This window comes from Dipodomys spectabilis, unplaced genomic scaffold (assembly GCF_019054845.1).
Source record: "Dipodomys spectabilis isolate Male_0828 unplaced genomic scaffold, ASM1905484v1 ptg000277l, whole genome shotgun sequence".
NCBI classification, from domain to species: domain Eukaryota; kingdom Metazoa; phylum Chordata; class Mammalia; order Rodentia; family Heteromyidae; genus Dipodomys; species Dipodomys spectabilis.
Window position 1 is genome coordinate 574,828 of NW_024870954.1, and position 23,383 is coordinate 598,210.

Below are 23,383 nucleotides of genomic sequence, written 5' to 3' on the forward strand. Positions count from 1 at the left end.
CGGTGAAATGCCTGCACCGCCTTGGCCCTGGAGGGACCCAGGACAGCCCTCCCAGATCCCTGCCCCTTGCTGTTGGAAGGTTATTGCTCTGCAGATGTCAGGCTGCTCAGCACTTCGATCCATAGGGATGTTTAACCACTTGTTTAATCAAGATGAAAGTATTCTCCATTGGATTACTAAATTAAAGTAAGGCATACTAAGGGCCAGATGCCTGGCTCAATGATACAGAACTTGCCTGGCAAGCACATGGCCCTAAGTTCAAACCCCATAACCCTCTCAAAAAGCATATGGACGTGCATTGTGTAGGAAAGCAGGTGCATTAAGATCATGGTGTCACATTAGTTCATTTAAGCTTAATATCAAGTGCTAGAAATGGCATTATGTCCGGTTTGTAGATGTAGGAGCTAAGGATGAGATTGATGAAACAGTCGGGTGCCAGTGGCTCACGCCTGTCATCCTAGCTACTCAGGAGGCTGAGATCTGAGGATGGCAGTTCAAAGCCAGCCCGGGCAGGAAAGTCCATGAGACTGATCTCCAATAAACCACTAGAAAACCAGAAGTGGTCTGTGGCTCAGGCCATGGAGCACTTGCCTTGAGCTGAAGAGCACAGGGACAGCGCCCAGGTCCAGAGTTCAAGCCCCACGACCAACAAGAAAAAAGAGAGAGAGATTGATTAAACAATTAGGTTTCACTAGGCGAGAGATAAAAACCTGAGATTTTAATTTCAAGATAGTGTGACTTAAAAGCTTACATTTTTGGGCTGGGACGGTGACTCAGTGGTAGAGCGCTTGCCTTGCATGCATGAGGCCCTGGGTTCAATTCCTCTACCACATAAGCAGAAAAAGCCACAAGTGGTGCTGTGGCTAAGTGGTAGAGCTCTAGTCTTGAGCTGAAGAGCTGGGGGACAGCGCCTAGGCCCAGAGTTCAGGCCCCACAACTAACAAACAAAAACAACAACAACAGAAAACAAACATTTTCATTATGCTTTATATCTTTGCCTTGTGTTGGTGCATTTTGGGTACTGTGTTATTGTAGGAAACTTAATGAATAATTTAATCTTGTTTCATATAATCTAAAATGTCATCCATATTGAAGAACATCATTATTTTATGTACCACTAAGAAAGACTATAAAATGTCAGCTAAATTTTGACAGTATTTATTTTACATTTAGGAGATACATATACACACACACTAAGTATATTCCTCACACACATATATAAAAGCAAAATGTAAGCATGATGAATTGGTTAAGATGGTTACACTTATTCACTACTGCAAACTACTCAAAAAGCAAGTATGTGGTATTATCAATGATAAGTTCCCATCTGTTTTCAGAGATGTTACAAAGTAGGGAATAAGTGTGTCTTTCAATTGTAAAATACACTAAATCTATTCCAGGTGCTGGTGACTTATACCTATAATCTTAGCTACTCAGGAAGCTGAGATCTGAGGATTGGATCACAGTTTGAAGCTGCCTTCACAGTCAGGATATTCTGTGAGATTCTTATCTCCAATTCACCAGTAAAAAGCTGAAAGTGTGGATTTGGCTCAAATGGTAAAGCACCCAACTTGAGCCAAAAAGCCCATTGAGAGAATGAGGGCCTCCGTTCCAGCCCCAGCCCCAGCCTACACATACATACACACAAGACACAGTGAATTCCAGGGAATCATAGACTACTCTTCAGAGATGAAGTACTTGTACTAGTTTGGAGACAAACTCGTTGTCTGTGTCAAAGAGCCAGGATAGCACCGGTTGACGCATGATATGCTGATAGCCTCATGGATGAGATCTGGGAAGGGATATGCCTTTTAAATCTGGCCCCATTTATCTACAAGGGACGTGTATGCAAAGAATTTTATTCACAGAGGACTGTGGTCAGCACAGACTTGAGGATCCTAATATTAAACGAAGAAAGAAAAAAGTGAATTAGGGAGAAATCAGTGCTCTCTGCCACAGTTGTCTGAAGCATTGGATATTTCTTTAACAGCATTTATTTCATTTTGCAGAATTCATTCACATCAAAAAAGATGAACCAGAAAATAGATTGTCACAGTAGGTTTGCGATAGTAATATTTTCCCAATAATAATGTGATTTTCACACCTATTTCTATCATTGCCGCAGTGTTGAGGATTGACTCTAAAATTTTGTAGCTAAAAACATTTTTGTGACCCTCTAATTAATTGTCACTAACAGATATTTAACTATATCTTCTTATGGGGCTAAGTTATAAATAAACCTCATGTCACATATCTGTTGTATTTTGCTATGTTTTCTTCTATCAGCTGTCTGTGATGATGCCGCTTGCTATTTTTTTATTTCTGAAATTTTTATAATTATGTTTTCTTAATTTCATGCAATTCTAAGCTGACATTCTTGTAGTCAAAATTAGGTAGTACCTAATAATCAAGATTTGAAGTCTGATAGCTATGTGTTCTTGAGCAGAGGATGTTAGATTAAAAATGCAAGGCTCATATCTGAAAACTTAGTGTTTTGTTATTCCAACTGGAGAATTTTGAATTATCATTCTTTTACATTTGTCTTCTCATGGTTCTTAAGAATTATAATTAACATTAAGTGTTAAAAGAGCCAGGTTCTGATAGCTCAGACCTCTCATTCTAGCTATTCAGGAGGCTGAAATCTGAGAATCCCAGTTCAAAGTCAGACCAGGCAGAAAATTCCCTGAAACTTTTATCTCCAACTAGCCACCAGAAAACTGGAAGTAGAGCTATGGCTCAAAGTGGTAGAGAGCTAAATTTGAGCAAAAAGAGCTTAGGTGCAGCACCCAGGCTCTGAGTTCAAGGCCTATGACCGACCACCCCCCTCCCCGCCCCCCCCCCCCCCCAAAAATGTTAAAAGATTGAGTTTTCCCCAATACGCTGCTTAACTTTTAACTTTATCATTTAAGGATAGTGTGTAGCCAGACAGTGGTATGTGTGTGTCTGTAGTTGTAGCTACTCAAGAGGCAGGAGGATCAGGCAAGCCTGGGATTCAAGACCAGCCTGAACAGCAGAGCTGAGACCCCTAAAAAGTGTGAATGAAAGTTTTCTTAATTTATTTTATGGTATAAACAGGTATGGGTTAGGGTGTGCCTTGAAATTGTTTTCCAGCTAAATTGTTCTCAAGTATCCTTTGTATCTGAAATATCAGAGATAAATAGATACAACTCATAATTTTGGCCAATAGTTTCATTTTTAGTAGAACTCATTTAGAAATGTGTCTAATAATTTTATCTATTTTGTTTTTGTTTTGGGGTAGTCAGGGAAGAAAATAAACAGCAACCCAAATCCTCTTGTCCACATGTCAGTTGGTCACAAGGCTCAGGAAAGTAAGGTAAGGCACTCACATGTGGCTGATTTTCTGACACTACCTTAATATGATCACAATTACCACTGTCACCATCCAGCGCTGTTCCAGGTATATGGCGTGTGGCTGCCAGGACCGTCGTGTTCTCTTTTTTTCCCCCTTTAAAGCCATCATTTAATAGGTAACCAACTACCTACTTTGTAAATGAATGTGTTTCTATTTTTTAAAATAACTTTAAAAGTACTATATGAATGATTTCATGGATATGTGGGAAAAATGCCCAAGTTTCCTTTGATCAGCCTACAAATAGCTTTAAGCTAACCAAAAGTACTTAAATCCACCACATATAGTTTAGGTCCAAGGCTTGAAATAAAGTATTGCTGTTGTTTTAATATGTCTTTCTCACTGACTTTTAGCAATTATTCAGTGACAGGTCACTGTTTACTGAGAGTCATCTCCATTTAACCAACAGAAAACTGGAAGTGGTGCTGTGGCTCAAGTGGTAGAGCGCTAGCCTTGAGCTGAAGTGCTCATGGACAGTAGTGCCAAGCCCAGAGTTCAAGGCCCACGACCAACAAAAAAAGTGGGGGGCTGGGAAGGTGGCTCAGTGGTAGAGTGCTTACCTCCCATGCATGAGGCCCTGTGTTTGATTCCTCAGCACCACATAAGCAGTAAAAGCCAGAAGTGGCGCTGTGGCTCAAGTGGTAGAGGGCTAGCCTTGAGCTGAAGAGCTGAGGGACAGCGCCCAGGCCCAGAGTTCAGGCCCCAGGACCAACCAAAAAAAAGGCAGAAAAAGACTCTGAAACTTTGGACTGTCTATCCATCTTTTCGAATAGTTTAACACTAATATGATAGTACATCTCAGTAATCTAAGTAATTATGTCTTAGAATTTGATTGAGGTTATCCTGTCCTGTAAACATTCGTAAGTACAGTGCTGGTATTCCTTTCCCAGAGCATATATCAGTGCTAATGTTGGACTATTTCTTTCAGATTCGGTATAAAACCAATGAACCTGTGTGGGAGGAAAACTTTACTTTCTTTGTTCACAATCCCAAGCGCCAGGACCTTGAAGTTGAGGTATTTTACTTGCATTTTTAATCTTGTGTTTAATAATTAATACAATAAGCTATACATAAAGAATACAGTTTGATGAGTTCTGATTTGTACACACAAACATACACGTATCCATGTGATTTTTCATACAGTAGTATGTTGTTATACAACCCTACTAAACTTAAGTTTGTTTTTGATCTTGCAACATAGACAAGGCTGGGATGAAAGTCATGTACTACCCTGCCTGACATGTGTTAATTCTAGTGACTGTTGCATAAATGTCTTAGGGTTTTATGTGTGGGCAGTGTTATTACCCACTGTGAGGGCCACATCTGCTTCCCATTGCTCCTCTTGCTTGCCCACCTTCCTTATTCTCTGTGTGGTGAAGAGTTGGTGCGGAGACACCCTACCCCCGCCTGGCGCAGTGAAACTACCAGGACTGATCTCCCAAGATGCCTGATCAGAGATGCTCCCTTGGCTTGTCCTAGTTTGCTGAGCGTTTGTTTTCGTGGGTGAATATCAGATTTCACTCAAAGGCTTTTCTGTATTTAGTCAAATGATTATAGTAGTTTTTTTTTTTTAAATAAGATTCACTGTTGATTTTCTAATATTAAAACTGAAGGAATTTTATTTACTTTTTAGGATCAATGTTTGGAAACATTACAAGCAAATTTTTGTTCAGGGATAGGCCCCATGTGGACTCTTTGAAGTTTTTGTGTCTTACAATGGACACCGATCTGTACTATTCTTTCCTTATAGCGTCCTTTTCTATTTTGGTGTCTGAGTATTTGACCCCTTGAATGAATTAGGAAGTATCCTTCCTCTTTGATTTTCTGAGTTTGTGTAGAATTGATTTTTTAAATCTTTTTTTTTTTTTTTTTTTGCCTTATATATTTGGTAGTCTGCAGTTTTCCTTGTGAAAAAGTTTTTAAAGGCAAACTCAAGCCAGGCGCCGGTGGCTCACACCTGTCATCCTGCCTACTCAGGAGGCTGAGATCTGAGGATCGGGGTGCAAAGCCAGCCTAGGCAGGAAGGTCCGTGAGACTCTTATCCCCAATAAACCACTAAAAAACCGAGAGTGGCGCTGTGGCTCAAGTGGTAGAGCGCTCACTTTGAGCTGAAAAGCTGAGAAATAGCACCCAGGCCCAGAGTTCAAGCCCCACGACCGACAAAAAAAATGCAAACTCTATTCTATCAGTGGATATAGAGCTATCCAAGTTATCTGTTACTTGTGGTTTGATTGTGACATTAATGTCTTTCAAGAAATTGGTTGCTTTCATCTGTGTTGTTGAAACCTTTCTATAAGGTTAGCCTTTGATGTTTTCCAGTCCCATTGAAATGTGTATGTACATAGGAGATGATCTTCCCAGTCTGACAAGAGGTTTATTGATTTTACTTTCTGAAAGAAATAACTTGTGGTTTCATTGATGATCATTATTGGTTTTTTTTCTTCATAATTTCAGTAGTTTTTGCCATGATCAATCTCATTTCATGTTTTATGATTATTCAGCTTTCATTTGCTTCTCTTTGCCTAATTTCTGAAAAGGAAACTTGATAGAAGAACTGTTATAACACAGGCATTTGGTCTAACTTTTGACTTACAGTTTCATTTTTATTTCTTTTGATAATTTCCCTTTTGATTATTATTTCCTCCATTTCCCTTTTCCTTTTTTTTTTTTTTTTTGGGTCCGGTCGTGGGGCCTGAACTCTGGGCCTGGGCGCTGTCCCTTAGCTCTTCAGCTCAAGGCTAGTGCTCTACCACTTGAGCCACAGCGCCACTTCCGGCTTTTTTTTTCCTGCTTATGTGGTGCTGAGGAATCGAACCCAGGGCCTCATGCATGCAAGGCAGGCACTCTACCACTGAGCCACCTTCCCAGCCCCTCCATTTCCCTTTTCCCTTCCCTCCCTCCTTCCCTCCCTCCCTCCCTCCCTCCCTCTCTCCCTTCCTCCCTCTCTCTCTCTCTTTCCCTCTCTCTCTCTTTCTTTCTTTCTCTCTCTTTCTTTCTTTCTTTCTTTCTTTCTTTCTTCCTTTCTTTCTTTCTTCCTTTCTCCCTCTCCCTCTCCCTCTCCCTCTCCCTCTCCTGTCGTGGAGCTTGAACTCTGGGCCTGGGCGCTGTCTCTCAGCTCTTCAGCCCAGGGCAAGTGTTCTGCCACTTGAGCACAGTTCCATTTCTGGTTTTCTAATGGTTTATTGGAGAAAAGAGTCTCATGGACTGTCCTGCCTGGGCTGGCTTTCCAGAGTAGCTAGGATTACAGGTGTGAGCCACTGGTACCAGGCTGCATTTCTTCCTTGTTTTGAGGATTTCTGATTTACACGTATGTTGCTTAGTGTTTAAGTAGTTGGGAATTTTAAACATTCCATAATGGTCAGAGTATATGCTTTGTATAACTTGAGCCCTTTACATTGAGAATGGTTTGTTGCCACAGCTTTCCTTTGGCTTTTTAAAAGTTGTTAGTTGGAGGTAAGAGTCTCAAAGACTTTCCTGTCAGGGCCGTTTTTTGTTGGTTTTTTTTTTTTAAAGAGATTGTCGACCAGCTCTGTTGATTGGAAACAAACGTGACAGTTCAGCTTTTTCAAGGGTCTCAGTAGACATATGGAAGGAACAGAGACACTGTATCAGGACCTGCTAGGAATCAGAGATGAGTAATGCCTATATTCCTTTTTATGGCTCTGTTCATACCTTCTCTCTGTGTGAGTTTGTTTTGTTTTGTTTTGTTTTTTGTCTGTCATGGGCCTGAACGCTGGGCGCTGTCCCATTGCTCTTCAGCTCAAGGCTAGCGCTCTACTTTTTCTGCTTATGTGGTACTGAGGAGTCAAACCCAGGGCATCATGCATACAAGGCAAGCACTCTACCAGGCCCCAGTTTGGTGGGTTCTTTTTGAATATTTTTTTAATTGAGATTAAGCGATTATATAAATTTTACAAATTTTCACAGTATTTTGGAATAGTGATATTTACTTAAAGTCGCAAGCACATTTTAAACTTCATGAGGCAAACTGTCATTGTCATTATTGTGGTCTATAAAGCTTATGGACTCTACAAACTTTGACACTCCAGCTATTTATTCCAAATCAGGTGATACATACATTTTTTTTCCCTTTTGTTTAGTATAAGCTATTCCTACTTTCCCTCTTATTCCCTCCCTCCCACCACTGCCCTTGAGTTGCTTAGTTCATTTTAATCAATATCCAGTGCAGCTGATGAGCCCCTCTGTGTATTTTTTCCCATTTCCCTCTGATTCTGTGCCCTCCTCCTAGCTTCCCTCAGATGTGCGCATGTATATACCATATATGAGGTCAAGAACATGGAGTCATCTAGAAACGATACAACAAATTAAGTAGAGGTCCTTTGTTTCTTGAGTCCTGTTTTCTGTGTTGTATCTGCATTTTGAATTAACATCCACATATTGGGGGACTATGTGCCATTTGTCTCTCTGATCTAGTGCTGGTTTTGAGCCATCATCTTAGGTCTAAGCCTCCTGTGTGGTGAAGATTGCAGGCATGAGCCACCAGTGCCTGGCTGTGGCCCCTGTTGATGCCTGCCCTCCACCTACCTGAAGAGCATGTGTTTCTGATGTGGAGTGTATCTTAGCAGAAGGGAGCTAAGGGGGACACTTTTGTGTACTCTGTTTTCTATCTGTTTGCTGTGTCAGAGATAGAGCTTGTGGAACTTATACTCTAACTGCATCTACCTGTTTTTTTAAATCGTTCTCTGTTTATGCTACATTTGTTCAGAGCTTCACTAATAGATGGTGTGAACATCAGGGGCTGAAGGCTCATCAGCATGCCCTGTTTCATTGCTGTTTGTTGTTTTATACTCGTGACCTCTGTTATACATAAAAATACTTGGTAGGAGCCAGGCACCGGTGGCTCATGCCTGTAATCCTAGCTACTCAGGAGGCTGAGATCTGAGGATCATGGTTCAAACCCAGCCCAAGCAAGAAAGTCCGTGAAACTCTTATCTCCAATAAATCACAAAAAAACCGAAATGGAGCTATAGCTCAAGTGGTAGAACACTAGCCTTGAGCTGAAGAGCTGAGGGACAGTGTTCAGGTCCAGAGTTCAAGCCCATGACCGACAAAAAACAACCCCAAACCAAAAAAACTTGGTAGGTGCCAGTAGCCCTCTAATTCTAGCTACTCAAGAAGCTCAGATCACAGTTTGAAGCCAAAGTTCATAAGACTCTTATCTCCAATTAACCACCAAAAAGCTGGAAGTGGAGCTGAGGTTCAAATGATAGAGTCCTCCTTGAGTAAAGAAGCTCAGCACCTAGGCCCTGAGTTCAAGCCACAGGACTGTCATAAACAAAAACACCCTGTATCTATAATTTTCCTTTATAAAATGACTATTAAAATAACTTGTACTTTTGAAGGTGTGTGTGTGTGTGTGTGTGTGTGTGTGTGTGTGTGTGTGTGTGTATTAAAATAACTTGTACTTTTGAAGGTGTGTGTGTGTGTGTGTGTGTGTGTGTGTCCTTTATAAAATGACTATTAAAATAACTTGTACTTTTGAAGGTGTGTGTGTGTGTGTGTGTGTGTGTGTGTATTAAAATAACTTGTACTTTTGAAGGTGTGTGTGTGTGTGTGTGTGTGTGTGTGTGTGTGTGTGTGTGAGAGAGACTGGGTCTGAACCCAGGACCCTGCACATACTAGATGAGTGCTCTACCACAGAAGCACATTTGCAGGCCAAATGTGCCTGCAATAAAATAATAAAATAATTTATTTTATTATCATTTTTAATTTTTTTTTTTTTTTGTCGGTCATGGGTTTTGAACTCGGCCTAAGTGCTGTCCCTTAACTCCTCAGCTCAAGGTGAGCACTCTACCACTTGAGCCACAGCGCCACTTCTGGTTTTCTAGTGATTTATTGGACATAGGAGTCTCATGGACTTTCCCACCCAGTTGGCTTTGAACCGCGATCCTCAGATCTCCACCTCCTGAGTAGCTGGGATTTCAGGAGTGAGCCACCTAGCCTGGCGATCTTTGTTTTTGTTTTTTTTTAATATAATTTTACTGTTAGTAAGTTCTTATATAGAGGGATTACCATTTTCTAAGTCAGGTAATGAGTACATTTCTTTCTGGACAGTGTCACTCCTTTCTTTGCTTCCTTTAGTTCCCCCACCCATCACTGCATACAAGTTGCATAGTTTTCACATAGTGTCAGCTGCATACCATGCATTTGTTCAGCCTTCCTCCCTCCGAATCACCCCTTTGCTCGCCGAAAGCAAAAGCAAAAAACAATACCACCACCACGTCTCTATTTCCTGGAATTTGTTTCCATAAATAGTATTCTAAATGATCAGAGTAATTTTGCCTTTGGGTTCCTCCCCTAAGACTATCCTCCTTTAGTCTAACTTTCTGTGTGTGAATTCTTAGAGTCCTGTATAAGTTATCATGTCCAGTTGTTATCAGATCCAGCTTCTGTATGTGAGAGAACACATGCACCATTTGTCTCTGAGCCTGGCTTACTTCATTTAACATGATTTGCTCTAGGTTCATACACTTCACTGCCAATGATGTAATATTATTCTAGTAGATGAGTAACCTTCTATCATGTATCTGTACCACATCTTTTTGATGGACTCATCTGTTGTAGGGCAACTGGGCGGTTCCCATAGCTTGTCTGTTGTGGTAGTGCAGCAGTGAACATGTGTCTTTACCATATCCTGGCTTGTGATGCTCTAGTGCTGGGTTATAGAGGACTGGTGTGTTTAGTTTTCTGAGGATCTGCAAAGTGCCTTCCTGAATGGTTGTACTAGTTTATATTCCCGTCAACATTCCCCACATTCCCTGCCAACATTTGTTTGAATTGTTGTTTGAATTTACAATGTTGGCTAGTCTTACCTGGGGTGAGATGGAATCTCAGAGTTATTTTGGTTTGCATTTCCTTTATGGTCAGGGGTGATGAACATTTCCTCATGTGTTTGCCATTCTTCTTCTGAGAAGTCTCAGTCTAGTTCCTTTGCCCCTTTATTAATAGGTTTATTTATTTGGGGGGAGTTAGTTTCTTGAGTTCCTTGTGTATTTTGGATACTAGCTGTGAAATGTTTGAAGTATATTTTTCAAAGGCTAGTTTTTGGACCTTTCAGTGTTTTCTGTTCTGTGTTTTGCAGGTCAAGGATGAGCAGCATCAGTGTTCCTTGGGGAGCCTGAGGGTCCCCCTTAGTGAGTTGCTCACCAGTGATGACATGACAATAAACCAGCGGTTTCAGCTGAGCAACTCCGGACCAAACAGCACCTTAAAAATGAAGATTGCTCTTAGGGTACTGTACCGTCCTTCATATGCTAGTGGGAAGAGAGAAGGCAGATGCAACCCGCACTGCTCCTGGTCCCAGCCAGTGTAACTGGTGGTGGAGAGGTGTAGGGAGGTGATACAGCAGCCAGGTGGCCGTGGTGTTAGGGACCATCAGGGAGTTCTTTTGAGGAGAGCAGAGACCATAGCAGTCTTGGACCTCTAACAAGCACTTCATTTCTAGGTATCAACAGGCCAGTGGGTCAGAAAGCGTCACTCCATCAGAGGCAAGCAGCAAGCCATGGGTTTAAATCCCTAGAAACTTGCTGGGCATTCAGTGGCTCACATCTCTAATCCTAGCTACTCAGAAGGCTGAGGTCTGAGGATCCAAGTTGGAAGCCTGCCTAGGCAAAAAAATCAGAGAGGCTCTTATAGCCAAATCACCATCAGAAAGCTAGGACTGGATGCCGGGCTGAAGCGTCAGTAGTTCAGCCACAACAAAAAAGCTGCGCAAGAGCATGAGGCCCTGTGTTCAAGCCCCAGTACCAGAGCACACGCGTGTGTACACACACACACACATGCACACACGGTCTCTCTCACCAGTTCTATCAATAAATAATCAATTTTATCTATCTAAAATATACAGGAGTGGGGGCATAGCTCAAGTACTAAAGCACTTGCCTAGCAAAGTCAGGGCACTGATTATAAACCTTAGTGCCATAAAACAACCACACACACACACATGAACATGTGCACTTAAACATTACATACAAGCGTATGTACACACATATATGCACATATACACATGAAACATTAACATAAGAAGCCTACTTTTTTTTTTTTTAATGCTAGGGATTGAATGCAATGTCTTACTCATGCATGGCAAGTGCTCTACTATTGAGTTATCTCCACCCAGAGAATGAACTTTTAAAAATAGTTTAAATGAACTGGATCTCTTGAAGATCGTAATGACAATATTCTTTGTACCTGATTAGACTCAGAGCACTGGTGCAACCTTTGGCAGAGTTCCCAGCTACAAATTCCATGTTCTTAGGACTAATAGCCTGTTTCCAAAACATGACTCTTGGTAATTGCACGATATACAGGGAGGCCATGAGCATGTGGATGTTTACTGACATTTTGTTTCTTAAAAGTGAGGAAATCCTCAAGCCATCTTTGGAGCCCCGGAATGGAGGGCCCGCAGAGTTCAGAGGTTGTTACTAGTCTGTGTGTGTGTGCACATGTATGTGTGTGTGTGTGTGCACACTACTTTTGTCGCTGCTCCAGGATGTGCCCCAAAGCTGGGGGACATTGTGACTGGCCCCTGTTGGCCGCTGCTCTGCACTTGGTGGTTTAGGGTTGCACAATGAGATCAGATTTTCTCTGAACTTCCTACGTATGTAGAATGGGGGGTTTCATTGTCTTATCAGGGGTCTGTGGCTTGGTAGGCTTCTCTCATGAGAACATTGTTCCACAAATTGTGGAAGAATGTGTACAAATAGAAGAGACCAGAAAAAGACAGAAGAGGTATTTCGACTACTGAAACTGCTTTTTCTAAATTTGTAGCAGAATATGACTTTGATAAGTGAATAATTGAAAAGATAATACTTAATTAAAAAAAATTTTGAGCCAAGTTTTAAAGATACTTGGGAATGGATGCATCTAACTTGATATAGTCAAGATGTGCCCAGATGTTGCTAGTGTAACTGGGTTCCGTGTTTATTGCCTCTAGGTACTTCATCTGGAAAAGCAAGAGAGGCCTTCGGACTACCAACATTCAGCTCAAGTAAAACGACCTTCTGTTTCCAAAGAAGGAAGGAAAATGCCTGTCAAATCTCAAGTATCTGCCTCTGGTAGCAGCACTGGTGGCAGCAGTGTGGCTCCACCCACACCAGTGCTGGGGAGCCACGAGGAGCCCAGAGTGGAGGAGGAGGCCCAGCCCCCGGACGCCACCCCTCCCAGGCAGGGAGACCTGGGCAGGAGCTCCTCCAGCCTCCTGGCCTCCCCCAGCCACGTCTCTGCCAAGGAGCCCACGCCCAGCATCGCGTCAGACATCTCCCTGCCCATCGCCACCCAGGAGCTGCGTCAAAGGCTGCGGCAGCTCGAGAAGTAACTATTATTAATGCTTTCGGCATTGTTTATCACAGAGTGTGCACCCCACACCACATTGTCAGACACCATCAGAGTTCAGATCGCCACATGGAAGGTTGTCATCAGGCTTAGACTTTGCCCCCACATCAAGGGTTGTTAATACCCACACACTAAGGGTTATTGATACCATCAGAGTAGTTGTTAACATCATCAGAGCTCATGTCCTCCATGCCGAAGTTAGTTGTTCTTTACACATCACAGTTCACATTCTATACACTTAAAGTGGTTATTGCCATTAGCGTCTATGTCTCTCATACTAAGGGCAACTGTAAACTCCATCAGTTTACATCCGCCATAGCTATGGTTGTTAACACTTATCAGTTCTCATCCCTATACTGAGAAAGGTGGTTTTTACCAGGTTCACATCTCCTGTACTGAGAGTGGCGGTCATTTACACCATCAGAGTTCACACCCCACACTGAGGGTGGCGGTCATAAACATCATCAGAGTTCACACCCCACACTGAGGGGCGGTTATAAACACCATCAGAACCCACATCCTCGCGCTGAGCACCGCCACACACCATAGGAGGGAGCTAGGTTCTTAGGTTAGTTAGCTAGACTAATTTTGATTTGTGCTGTTGTTTCATAATCTGAATCTTTGATCTTCAAAATAAGACCTGCTGTTTTATAGGTGTATAGCAGAATGATGAAGTGAGAATTTTGGCAAGTAGGAAGGGCAGGAGGCTTAGCACCATGCATGTGCTTCTGGCCAGGAATGGATGGTAAGGGTCTCCTGTGGACCCTTACGTGTACATGGGCAGTTTGGCTTGGCTCCTTTTGCAGAAGAGTGAGTCTTTGCTTGTGTGGGCAGCATCCCATTACCACCATTCAGTCCCTCTTGTCTGGATGTTTGTGTTGGTTTCTTATTTTAACCAGAGATTCATAACTATGCATATGGCTTCTTAGGGTAAGGAAGAACATAGTTAATGCTTCCATTAGATGCTAAAAATTCCTGTGATTAGGGTATATTGGCCTCTGAGACTGCTCTTCCTATTTTAAATTTTTTATTGTGATTAAGTGAGTACATAAATTTCACAGTATTGTGAGATAGTGATTCTTAGTCACAAACACATTCTAACCTTCATGAGGCAAATTGTCATTATCACAGTCTATAAAGTTTGTGAATTCTATGAGCTTTGACACTGTATCTGTTTATTTCTGTATCAGGTGATATGTACATCTCTTTCCTTTGGCTCAGTGTGAGCTGCTCCCTCTCCCCGCTCCCTCCCTCCCTCCCGTCGCTGCCCTGGAGTTGCTTAGTTTGTTTTCATCAATGTCCAGTGCAGCTGATGGACCCTTCTGTTGTATGTTTCCCTGCTTCCCTCTGTTTCTGTGTCCTCTTTCTAGTTTCCCTCAGATGTGCACATACATGCCATACATGTGGTCAGCAGCATGCAGTCATTTAGTAATGATAGAACAAGATGAGTGGAGGTCCTCTGTTTCTCGAGTCTTGTTTACTTTGTTGTATCTCCTTATGTTTTGGCTTTAGCATCCACATATCAGTCCCTTTTGCTCTTGGCTTACCTTACTCAGAATGTTCCATTCATTTCCGTGAATGCCATATTTTGTCCTCTCTAATGGCTGCATAATGTTCCGTTGTATGTAGGTACCACAATTTTTGGATCCATTCATCTGTAAGTGGGGCATTTGGGTTGTTTCCATATCTTGGCTATTGTGAACAGTGCTGCAATGAACATGGAGGTGCATGTGTCCTTGTATCCTGTTTGCTCTTCCTGTTTTAATGAATTGTGCTAAGTTATAGGAAAATACTAAGAGAGGCGTGGGTAATGGTGAAGAGATGTTTGTTCTTGGTGATTGTGAAGACACATGTGCAGACATGTGAGGTCCTCTGATCCACACTCACTTTTTGCCTTCGCAGTTTGCAGGTCATTATTTTGGAAAAAAGCAATGAGTTATATGAGTTGGGGAAGATGGCTTGCCCAGCAGGTGCGAGGCTGCAAGGCAGGCACTCCCAAGAGAAGATCTCAGGATTGAGGCCCCAATAGGGAGGTCTCCGTGTCATTTTCATTTTAGGCACACTGTGAAAGACTGTCCGTTTTGAATCGTTAAGTTACTGAACCCTCTAGTTTCAAATGTTGTTTTAAGTCCGTGGAAATTTGATTTCTTTTTATATAAATGAACGGAGCCGACCTGTACACTGTGCCATGAACCATTTTACTCTGGCAGTCAGGGGAAGGCTGGTGACCTCTGTTCTGTTTTCCCAGTGGGACGACCTTGGGCCAGTCCCCGCTGGGGCAGATCCAGTTGACAATCCGGCACAGCTCCCAAAGGAATAAGCTCATCGTGGTGGTGCATGCCTGCAGGTAAGCGCCCAGCTTCCTTGCTGCTCATGATTCTTGTCTTTCTATGTGATTCTGACTTGTCTTATTAGCAGTTGAAAAGGATATAAATAAGGAGTTGAGCCTATGAAAACCTGTTGGAAACAGGAAAATAAAATTGGTGGCATGTAGAAGCATAATATAAATAGCCTTTAATTAAATATGTAATTTGGAGCATCTTGTATGTTCTTGCTGTTAAGATAATAACGGAGAAGAGGAACAGTGGAGGCCACATCATGTAGATAGGTCTGCTGGCACCCTGTGGAGTTCCAGTTCACTTAGGTCAGTGAGGAATCTGAGGTGGCTAATGCTTGGCAGTACGTGGCTCACACCAGTGTTCCTTTCTAGTACAGAGAAAGTGGACCCTGTGCCAGCCCAGTTTGTGTAGGTGGAGGAAATGGCCCAAGCAGGTCCAGTAGGGGACCCGTGTGTCAGCTCAGACTCATGCCAGGAAGGCCTGAGTGGCATCACGGGACTTCTGGGTGCTGGCTCACTTGACAGAGTCAGGGTGAAACAGTAGAAGGCTAAGAGACAGTGTTAGCAGCAAAGAAGAGGGACGTAGAATCCCTCCAAACCTGGGCTCAGGAAGTAGACACCAAAGTCTCCTCTGACAAAGTTGCTGAAAGGGAATTTGGGAGAGATGCCAGCAGGCAAATGGGCTTCTCTGCCTCTCTCTCCTTGCTTCTGCTTGGTGTTTAAACATGAAATCAGCACTGAAGAAAATGTGATGGTATTCTCATTTTCTGAATTCTAATCAGTCTTTTCTGGTTTGTGTTATGAGAAATCTTATTGCCTTCTCTGAGGATGGCTCCGATCCCTATGTCCGCATGTATTTATTACCAGACAAGAGGAGATCGGGAAGGAGGAAAACACATGTGTCAAAGAAGACATTAAACCCTATATTTGATCAAAGGTATGGCAGATTCTTTATCTAAGAAGAGGCTTGTTGTGTAGCAGATAAGGACAGGCCTGAAAAACGTTTTTGAGTAACTAAGCATATGAGTCAGGCTCTGTTGAAAAATTAAACGGACAACCTTTACCACATTTTCAATATTGTGAACCTCAAGTAGACGTGCTAAATGTAACAGACCAAACTACAAACACTTCACAGGAAGACCAAGGATTACATAAAAGTCAAATTATTGGCTGGGTGCCGGTGGCTCACGCCTGTAATCCTAGCTACTAAGGAGGCTGAGATCTGAGGATCATGGTTCAAAGCCAGCCCAAGCCGGAAAGTCCATGAGACTTTTTTTTTGGGGGGGGGGAGGGTCCAGTCATGGGGCCTGAACTCTAGGCCTGGGCGCTGTCCCTCAGCTCTTCAGCTCAAGGCTAGCGCTCTACCACTTGAGCCACAGCACCACTTCTGGCTTTTTTCTTTTTGCTTATGTGGTGCTGAGGAATCGAACCCAGGGCCTCATGCATGCAAGGCAAGCGCTCTACCACTGAGCCACCTTCCCAGCCCCAGTTTCTCTTTTCTTTTCCTTCTCTTTCCCCTTCCCTTCTTTGTTGGTCTTGGGGGTTGAACTCAGGGCCTGGGTGTTGTCCCTGATCTCTTTCGCTTCAGGCTAGCACTCTACTACTTTGAGCCACAGCACCACTTCAGTTTTCCAGTGATTAATTGGAGCTAAGAGGCTTATGGCCTTTCCTACTGGCTGGCTTTAAACCATGATCCTCATATCTCAGCTTCCTGGGAAGCTAGTATTATAGGTGTAAACCATAGTGCCCAGCTTGGTCCCAGTTTCTTTTAACTCAGATCTGTCTTATTAACCACATTTTCATACCAGAATCTGTATTTAAACCACAAGACAGCTCTAGTTTTATAAGAAAAAGAAAATATACTGTTGGGAGTACTTTCATAAGCAGAAATGTCATTTTCAATTAAAAGGAAAAGTGAACATAATTATGGAGAATCTTAAGTCACGTCCTGTTCCCATTTCAGCTTTGACTTCAGTGTCTCACTCCCTGAGGTTCAGAGGAGGACGCTGGACGTAGCAGTGAAGAACAGTGGCGGCTTCTTGTCCAAAGACAAAGGGCTTCTTGGCAAAGTGAGTTTAAAAAGAGTGCTTGATTGGTTCCTATACTTTAAAAATTGAACACCTCCCACTGTTCCTGGATCTATCTAAATGGATTCAAACTTATTTAGAAGTTGGTTTAGAAATGGGTTTAGAAGGAATATTGATTTTTTAATTTTTAAGGCTTTGCTCAATACTACATTGAAGGAATACATGGAGGAAAATATTCTCAAATAGCTCATCTCTTCAACCGTCACTATTCTTCTAGCTACTAGTATCTAGCAGATTATAAGCTTTATCTACTAATATTTTAGGTGTCTGTACTCATGTTGAACTTCTGTGTAAAATTGTGTGCCCTTTAATAGTGCATGTAAGAGGTAAGTTAGGGAAGAGGGCTTTGAATTGTAGATACTACTTTCTCAGTAGCGGCAGTAGTACAGAAAGCTCCCGTCGGCTATGCTGCCTGTGTTAGTTATAATGCTTTCTTGCCACTGTGACCAATACCTGAAAGAGGCATTTTGGAGGAAGAAAGATTCATCTTGAATCACAGTTTCCATCCACTGTTACTTGCCTCTGTTAGTCTTGGGTCACAGTAAAGCAAAGTATCTTCATCAGGAGCCACATTGTGGCAGGGCAGAGCAGAGCTTCTGAACTCATGGAAGCCAGGAGGCAGGGAGAGACAGAAATGGACCTGGGACAAGATACACAGGCCCTTGACATCCACAGGTACATGGTTGAAGAGGGAAAAACATGAATGCTCAGGATGCACACAGTTCAGTGCTGTGTTGCAGATGCTTGAGTCCTTTTTCCTGTAAGCTGCCCAACTTCTACTGAAAATACGCTGCTTTTCAGAGCAAATCTAAAATTTTTACTTTATCACTTATACTAAGCACATTACCAAGCCCTTTTTGCTTTAGAGGGTCCCTGTCATTTACCTTGCTTTGGGCAGCATTTGTTTTGGGGGAAGTGCATTTTTCACAAAATTAAGAACAGGTAAATTGTTCCAGTTTTTGTTTGTCCTGGGATGTTTTTCTCTGCTCTTCAGTTATGAAGGAAAGCTTGAAGGGGTAGAGTGTTCTTGGTTGGTAGCTCACTTTCAGTGTTTGGCATACATCATGCCAAGCCCTTGAGTTTCAGCTGAGAAGTCTGCAGTTATTTTGACTACTTTTCCTTTTTTAAGTAATCAATCTTTTCTCTATAAAAGCTTTAAGTATCCTTTCTTTGTTTTCTACCAGTCTGTTTGGATAACGATATGGCAGTAGAAGTTTCTTCTCTGGACCGATGGTCTGGTGGGTGTTCTAAAAGCCTCTTCCATCTGAAAGTTCTGTGCTAGAATTCTGTTAAATTGTCCCCGGAATTGCCTGTTCTTTCTCAGCCACAAATTAGGTCTTCAGATTGAGTCCTAAAGTTTTTTAAAGCTCCTTGCTTGTTTCTTGGCGTGGTTCTATATATTAACTCCTTTCTCTCTATATCTACTCTTATCTTCAAGCCCCAAATCTCTGCCTACTATGTCTTCTATTTTGCTGTAGAAGAATTCTACTTTGTTATTTCTTTGCTTTCTGTTTGGTCATTTGTAAGGGTTTCTATCTCTATTGAAGGTCTTTTTTTTTTTTTGGTCTGGTCATGGGGCCTGAACTCTGGGCCTGGGTGTTGTCCCTCAGCTCTTCAGCTCAGCACCACTTCCAACTTTTTTCTTTTTGCTTATGTGGTACTGAGGGATCGAACCCAGGGCCTCATGCATGCAAAGCAAGCGCTCTACCACTGAGCCACCTTCCCAACCCCTCTATTGAAGGTCTTGTACTGACTTCTTCATTGAGTTGTCTGTACCTTCCTGCAACTCTTTTAACTGTTTTTTCATTGGACTCCTTTGCCATTTCTTGGAATTCATTTGGCTTTTTGTGTTCTCCATGAATTCTTCCGTTATTGTCTCATTATGTTCACGAAATACCTTGTAAAAGCTTTCTATCATTTCATCGACTAAAGTAGGTCTTTCCGTAGCCTAGTTTGCAATATTTCTTCTAGGTCACTGTCTGTTCTATTGTTATCTGGTTGTTTTCTGTGGGTGTTATATTTCCTTGATTTCTCATACTTGTATTTCTCTGATGGATTTTACCCATTTGAAGACCTTTTTGTTGTGACTTTCGAGAGTATGAGATCTTCCTAATAGGTTATTCTCTGTGTTCTTGGTTGACTGGGTTTGATGGTTTGATCTTTTGTTGTGATTTACTTATCTAGATTCTAGGTTTGTAAAGGCTATTCAGTGCAAGATTAGAGTTCAATCATGATCTGGAGCAATGAGTTAAAGCTTAACTATCAGTTGAAGAATTAGGGTACTAGGTATGGCAGGAATGGAGAAGAATAGTTTCCAGAAAGATCTAGAGGTGAAAGAGATAAAAGATTATAGAGGAGTTAGGAGAGGAAAGAAGGAAACGAAGACAGGGAATGTGTGTAAGGGAAGGAAAGAAGAAGGAAAGAGAAATCATGTGATCTACTCTAGTGAAGGAAAACCCTCGTGTACTCTAAACAGCCTACGCGAGGTGCTGATATTCATCTACTTAATCAGCCCTGCACTTTTAAATGGAGAAAAGCAACATAGAGAAAACAAACAGAATATACACAAATGTCCACACATATACACATACATATATAAATAAAGCAAACAAAAACAACAACAAAAATGAACAAGTGCATAAACTGAAAAACAAAAATTGAAAGAAGAGTTTTCTTTTCAACTGTCCAGGCTACCTTGTCTGGAGAGTTGCTCTGTATCTTTTTGATCCTCTGTGTTCTGAGGCCCTCCTCCTGGTGGCTTAGGGGAGGAAGGAAGGCGTGGGGTGGCAACCACAGGGCCTGCCACAGAAGTTCTTACTCCTTCTGTTTACCTGGGGCTGCACAGAAGTTCTTACTCCTTCTGTTTACCTGGGGCTGCACAGGCTGGAGGTCAGGTAATCTGACCTCTTCCTGCTGGCCTCTGGCAGATCCCCCCCCCCCCCCCCCCAATTGTCGGTGTCCTGGACAGGGCCATTGTCCTGGAGCACAATTTTCTTCTGCCTTTTTTCTACTCTGCACCCAGCAGATAACACAGTAATTCAAACACAATTGATGATAATGCAGGACTGACTTAGAGATTCCCAGCACCAACAACTGTGTAATGTGCATGCAGAATTTAAAAATTGTTATTTTTGAAAATTCTTTTGGTTTTTAAAATATATTACCAATTTTTTACCATGATGCTCAAAACTACATGTGGTAAATCTATGAATAAGGCAGACTCACTGTCTTTCCTGGGTAAGCCCTTAAGGACCTGTTTCTTCCAGCTAGGCCCCATCTCACACCTGCTACAACCTCCTTAATGCCATTAAAATTGAAGCCATCAGTGGATTAGTCCATTGGATACAGATCAGAGGCTGAGTCACCCACTTCCTCAAACCTCACAGGTGGTGCCAGAGAGCCTTTAGCACATGAGCCCTTAGGGAAGCACTTCATGCACAAACCATAGTATGACAGTGTTACATTTGCTGATATCCACATAAGTTCCTTTATCTAATGCTTCATAATAATGTAATCTTTTCTTTTATGCCAGTACTGAGGTTTGAAAACTCAGGGATTAGCCGTGGTCCCTTAGCTTTTTCACTTATAGCTGGTGCTCTACCACTAGAGCCACAGCTCCACTCCCAGCTTTTTGGTGTTTAATTGGATGTAAGACTGGCTTTGAACTTTGGTCCTCAGATCTCAGCCTTCTGAGTAGCTAGAATTACAGATGTCAGCCACCAGAGCTCAGCATAACTTAATCGCAAAACTATTGGATAGGGAGCTGGGAAGGTGGCTCAGTGGTAGAGCGCTTGCCTTGCATGCATGAGGCCCTGGGTTCAATTCCTCAGTATCACATATGCAAAAAAAGCCAGAAGTGGTGCTATGGCTCAAGTGGTAGAGCACTCACCTGAACTGAAGAGCTGAGGGACAGAGCCCAGGCCCAGAGTTCAGGCCCCACGACTGTAAAAACAAACTATTGATATAAGAAGACTCTCTTAGATAAAATCAATCCTAACAGTTGAAAAGATTGAAGAACTGGGAGCCTCAAAGAAAGGAGAGGACTAGATTCAGAGAAGGTTGGAGAAGCAATGGAAGACTTGAGTTTCTCATCCCTGTCTTTGGACCCACAGGTGTTGGTCGCTCTGGCATCTGAAGAGCTTGCCAAGGGCTGGACACAGTGGTAAGTATTCCCTCCCTGGCCACGTGTGAGGAACGCTCAGGGAGGAGCCTGGCTCCTGTCTGCCATGCGCTTCTTTGCTTTCTCAGGTATGACCTCACAGAAGATGGGACGAGGCCACAGGTGGTGGCGTAGTCACGCTGGACGTGAGGCGTCTTTGTCTCAGCGCATCTCGCCTCAACTTGGAACACACCTTCTTACAGATGTACCAAGGCTATTTTTTATAATCTCATGTGTTGAATTATTCATACCGTAATAATTTTATAAGGCTGTTGGCATTTTAGGCAGGGTTGGCAGATATTATCGTCAAACTTCTATGTTGCGTTTCCTCTAGTGCTTCACTGGGTACTGTTATGTTCAGTACTGGGTGTCAGGTTAGGAGCAGACCAGAGCTTGCTTTATTACTGCCTTGTTCTGCATCACTGAAGGGCACTAGGTCATGTAAATAGACTGCATTTTTATAATCTACATACTAGCTTGGATTCAGAAGAAAATGGATCAAGGAAATACTTTCTTTAAAAGCTTGTTAAGTTCTTGTGACAAATAATCATTCTCATCTGTGCAGCAAAAAGCTCTCAGTGACCTGTTTTGCATATATTTAAAAGGGAAAATAGAAAGATAATTACCTTAATTAGGCTTTAGCATATTCCTGCCCATTACAAATGATCAAAGAAAGGATTCAAAATATTAACATTTTACAAATTTAAAATGTTATTGAGAAGTCAGTGGAGGGCTGGTGAGGAATACAAAGTATCAAGAAAACTGTCATGCTTTATAAATCATAATGTATTTATCTGAAATGTCCTATTTTCCATTGCTTGTTATAACTGATGTGTGAAATTGTACCGAGATGCGCACCTGCTGGGCTGGTGATGCAAACCTGTATGCCGGCCCTCAGGAGGCTACAGAGCAGGCCCTGACTCGAGAACAAAGGTGTGCACGTTACACAAAGATGAAAACAGACTTTCAGTGTTAGCAGGTGAGCTCTTGTCACCACGGGTTGTTGGTCATGTTCCCAGAGCTTCCTAGTCTGTGCAGATAGGAGCCTTCGCTGCTGCACTGTAAGGTCGTGAGGCAGGCCAGGAGGAGCACTCAACACGGTGCCCCTCGGAACTGAGCGCTGCCCTTGCACGGAGGCACAGGGTCTCCGTGGACCAAGCGGCCTGCCTGGTGCCGTCCCATCAGTGGTGGCTCTTCATTAACCCTGGCTTCCTCCTGTGTGCGACGACAAGCCTTCATTTTGGAATATTGCCATGACATTTTTATTTTGGAATTTTTTCTCTTTAGATGATAAAAAGCATGGTGTTTTATACCTAAGAATCCCAGAAACCTCTTGTGAGAGGGGGCTCTGTAGGTGGCAGCATTACAAGCTGTGTAGACATTAAGCTGTAGGATGAAGGCGGCTTTCTTGACCATGAGAACATTTAGAACTATCTATACACCTACAAGATATAAAATTTTGCACTGAAAATTGGAGATGTTCTTTTTGCATCATGCTGGAAACAAATAATTATGGGTAGCTCATGTGACCAAATGTACCAAAGTGCCTATGGTGAATGCTGACTGCCATTTCCAAACGTTCCCCCCATCTAGTTTGTAACTTACACTTTGCTCCATAGGTGTGTTTGTAATGGACTCTACATTCCACAACACGTAGGTTGTAATCGTAGGACTGGTGTGGTCTCCCTCTCCTGTCCACTGACATGTTCATCTAAATAGTTTCTAACTGGTTCAGAGAGGAAGTTTTGAATATGTCATGCATAGCAATATATAGGCTCCCTCTTGTCTCCTTCCTTCCTTCCTTTCTTCCATTTCTCCCTCCCTACCTCCCCTTTCTTCCTCCCTCCTTTCCTTCCCTCCCTTCCTCATTTTTCTCCCTCCCTCCTTCCCTTCCTCTCCCTCCCTCCCTCCCTTATCAAGAGGTCATTTTTTCTCCCCCCTCCCTCTGTTCTGTTCTGTTCCAATATTGGGACTTGAACTGCTGCCCCTGAGCTTTTTCACTCAAGGCTGGCACTCTAGCATAAGACACAGCTCCACTTCTGGCCTTTTTTTGTGTGATTCATTGGAGATCAGAGTCC

At 42.6% G+C, this 23,383-nt stretch overlaps 1 protein-coding gene across 2 annotated transcripts in view; it reads left to right on the forward strand.

The window, feature by feature from the left end:
- Positions 1-23,383, forward strand: part of Esyt2 (extended synaptotagmin 2) — a 96,372-nt gene that overhangs the window by 71,649 nt on the left and 1,340 nt on the right. For both annotated transcript variants that reach the window (XM_042701016.1, XM_042701015.1), the window contains 9 exons: positions 3,260-3,334; positions 4,299-4,385; positions 10,473-10,622; positions 12,324-12,700; positions 14,970-15,068; positions 15,865-15,996; positions 17,023-17,128; positions 21,259-21,308; positions 21,395-22,284. In XM_042701016.1, coding sequence (XP_042556950.1) covers positions 3,260-3,334; positions 4,299-4,385; positions 10,473-10,622; positions 12,324-12,700; positions 14,970-15,068; positions 15,865-15,996; positions 17,023-17,128; positions 21,259-21,308; positions 21,395-21,440 — 1,122 coding nt within the window. In that variant the 3' untranslated portion in view covers positions 21,441-22,284. The remainder of the gene's footprint in view (positions 1-3,259; positions 3,335-4,298; positions 4,386-10,472; positions 10,623-12,323; positions 12,701-14,969; positions 15,069-15,864; positions 15,997-17,022; positions 17,129-21,258; positions 21,309-21,394; positions 22,285-23,383) is intronic.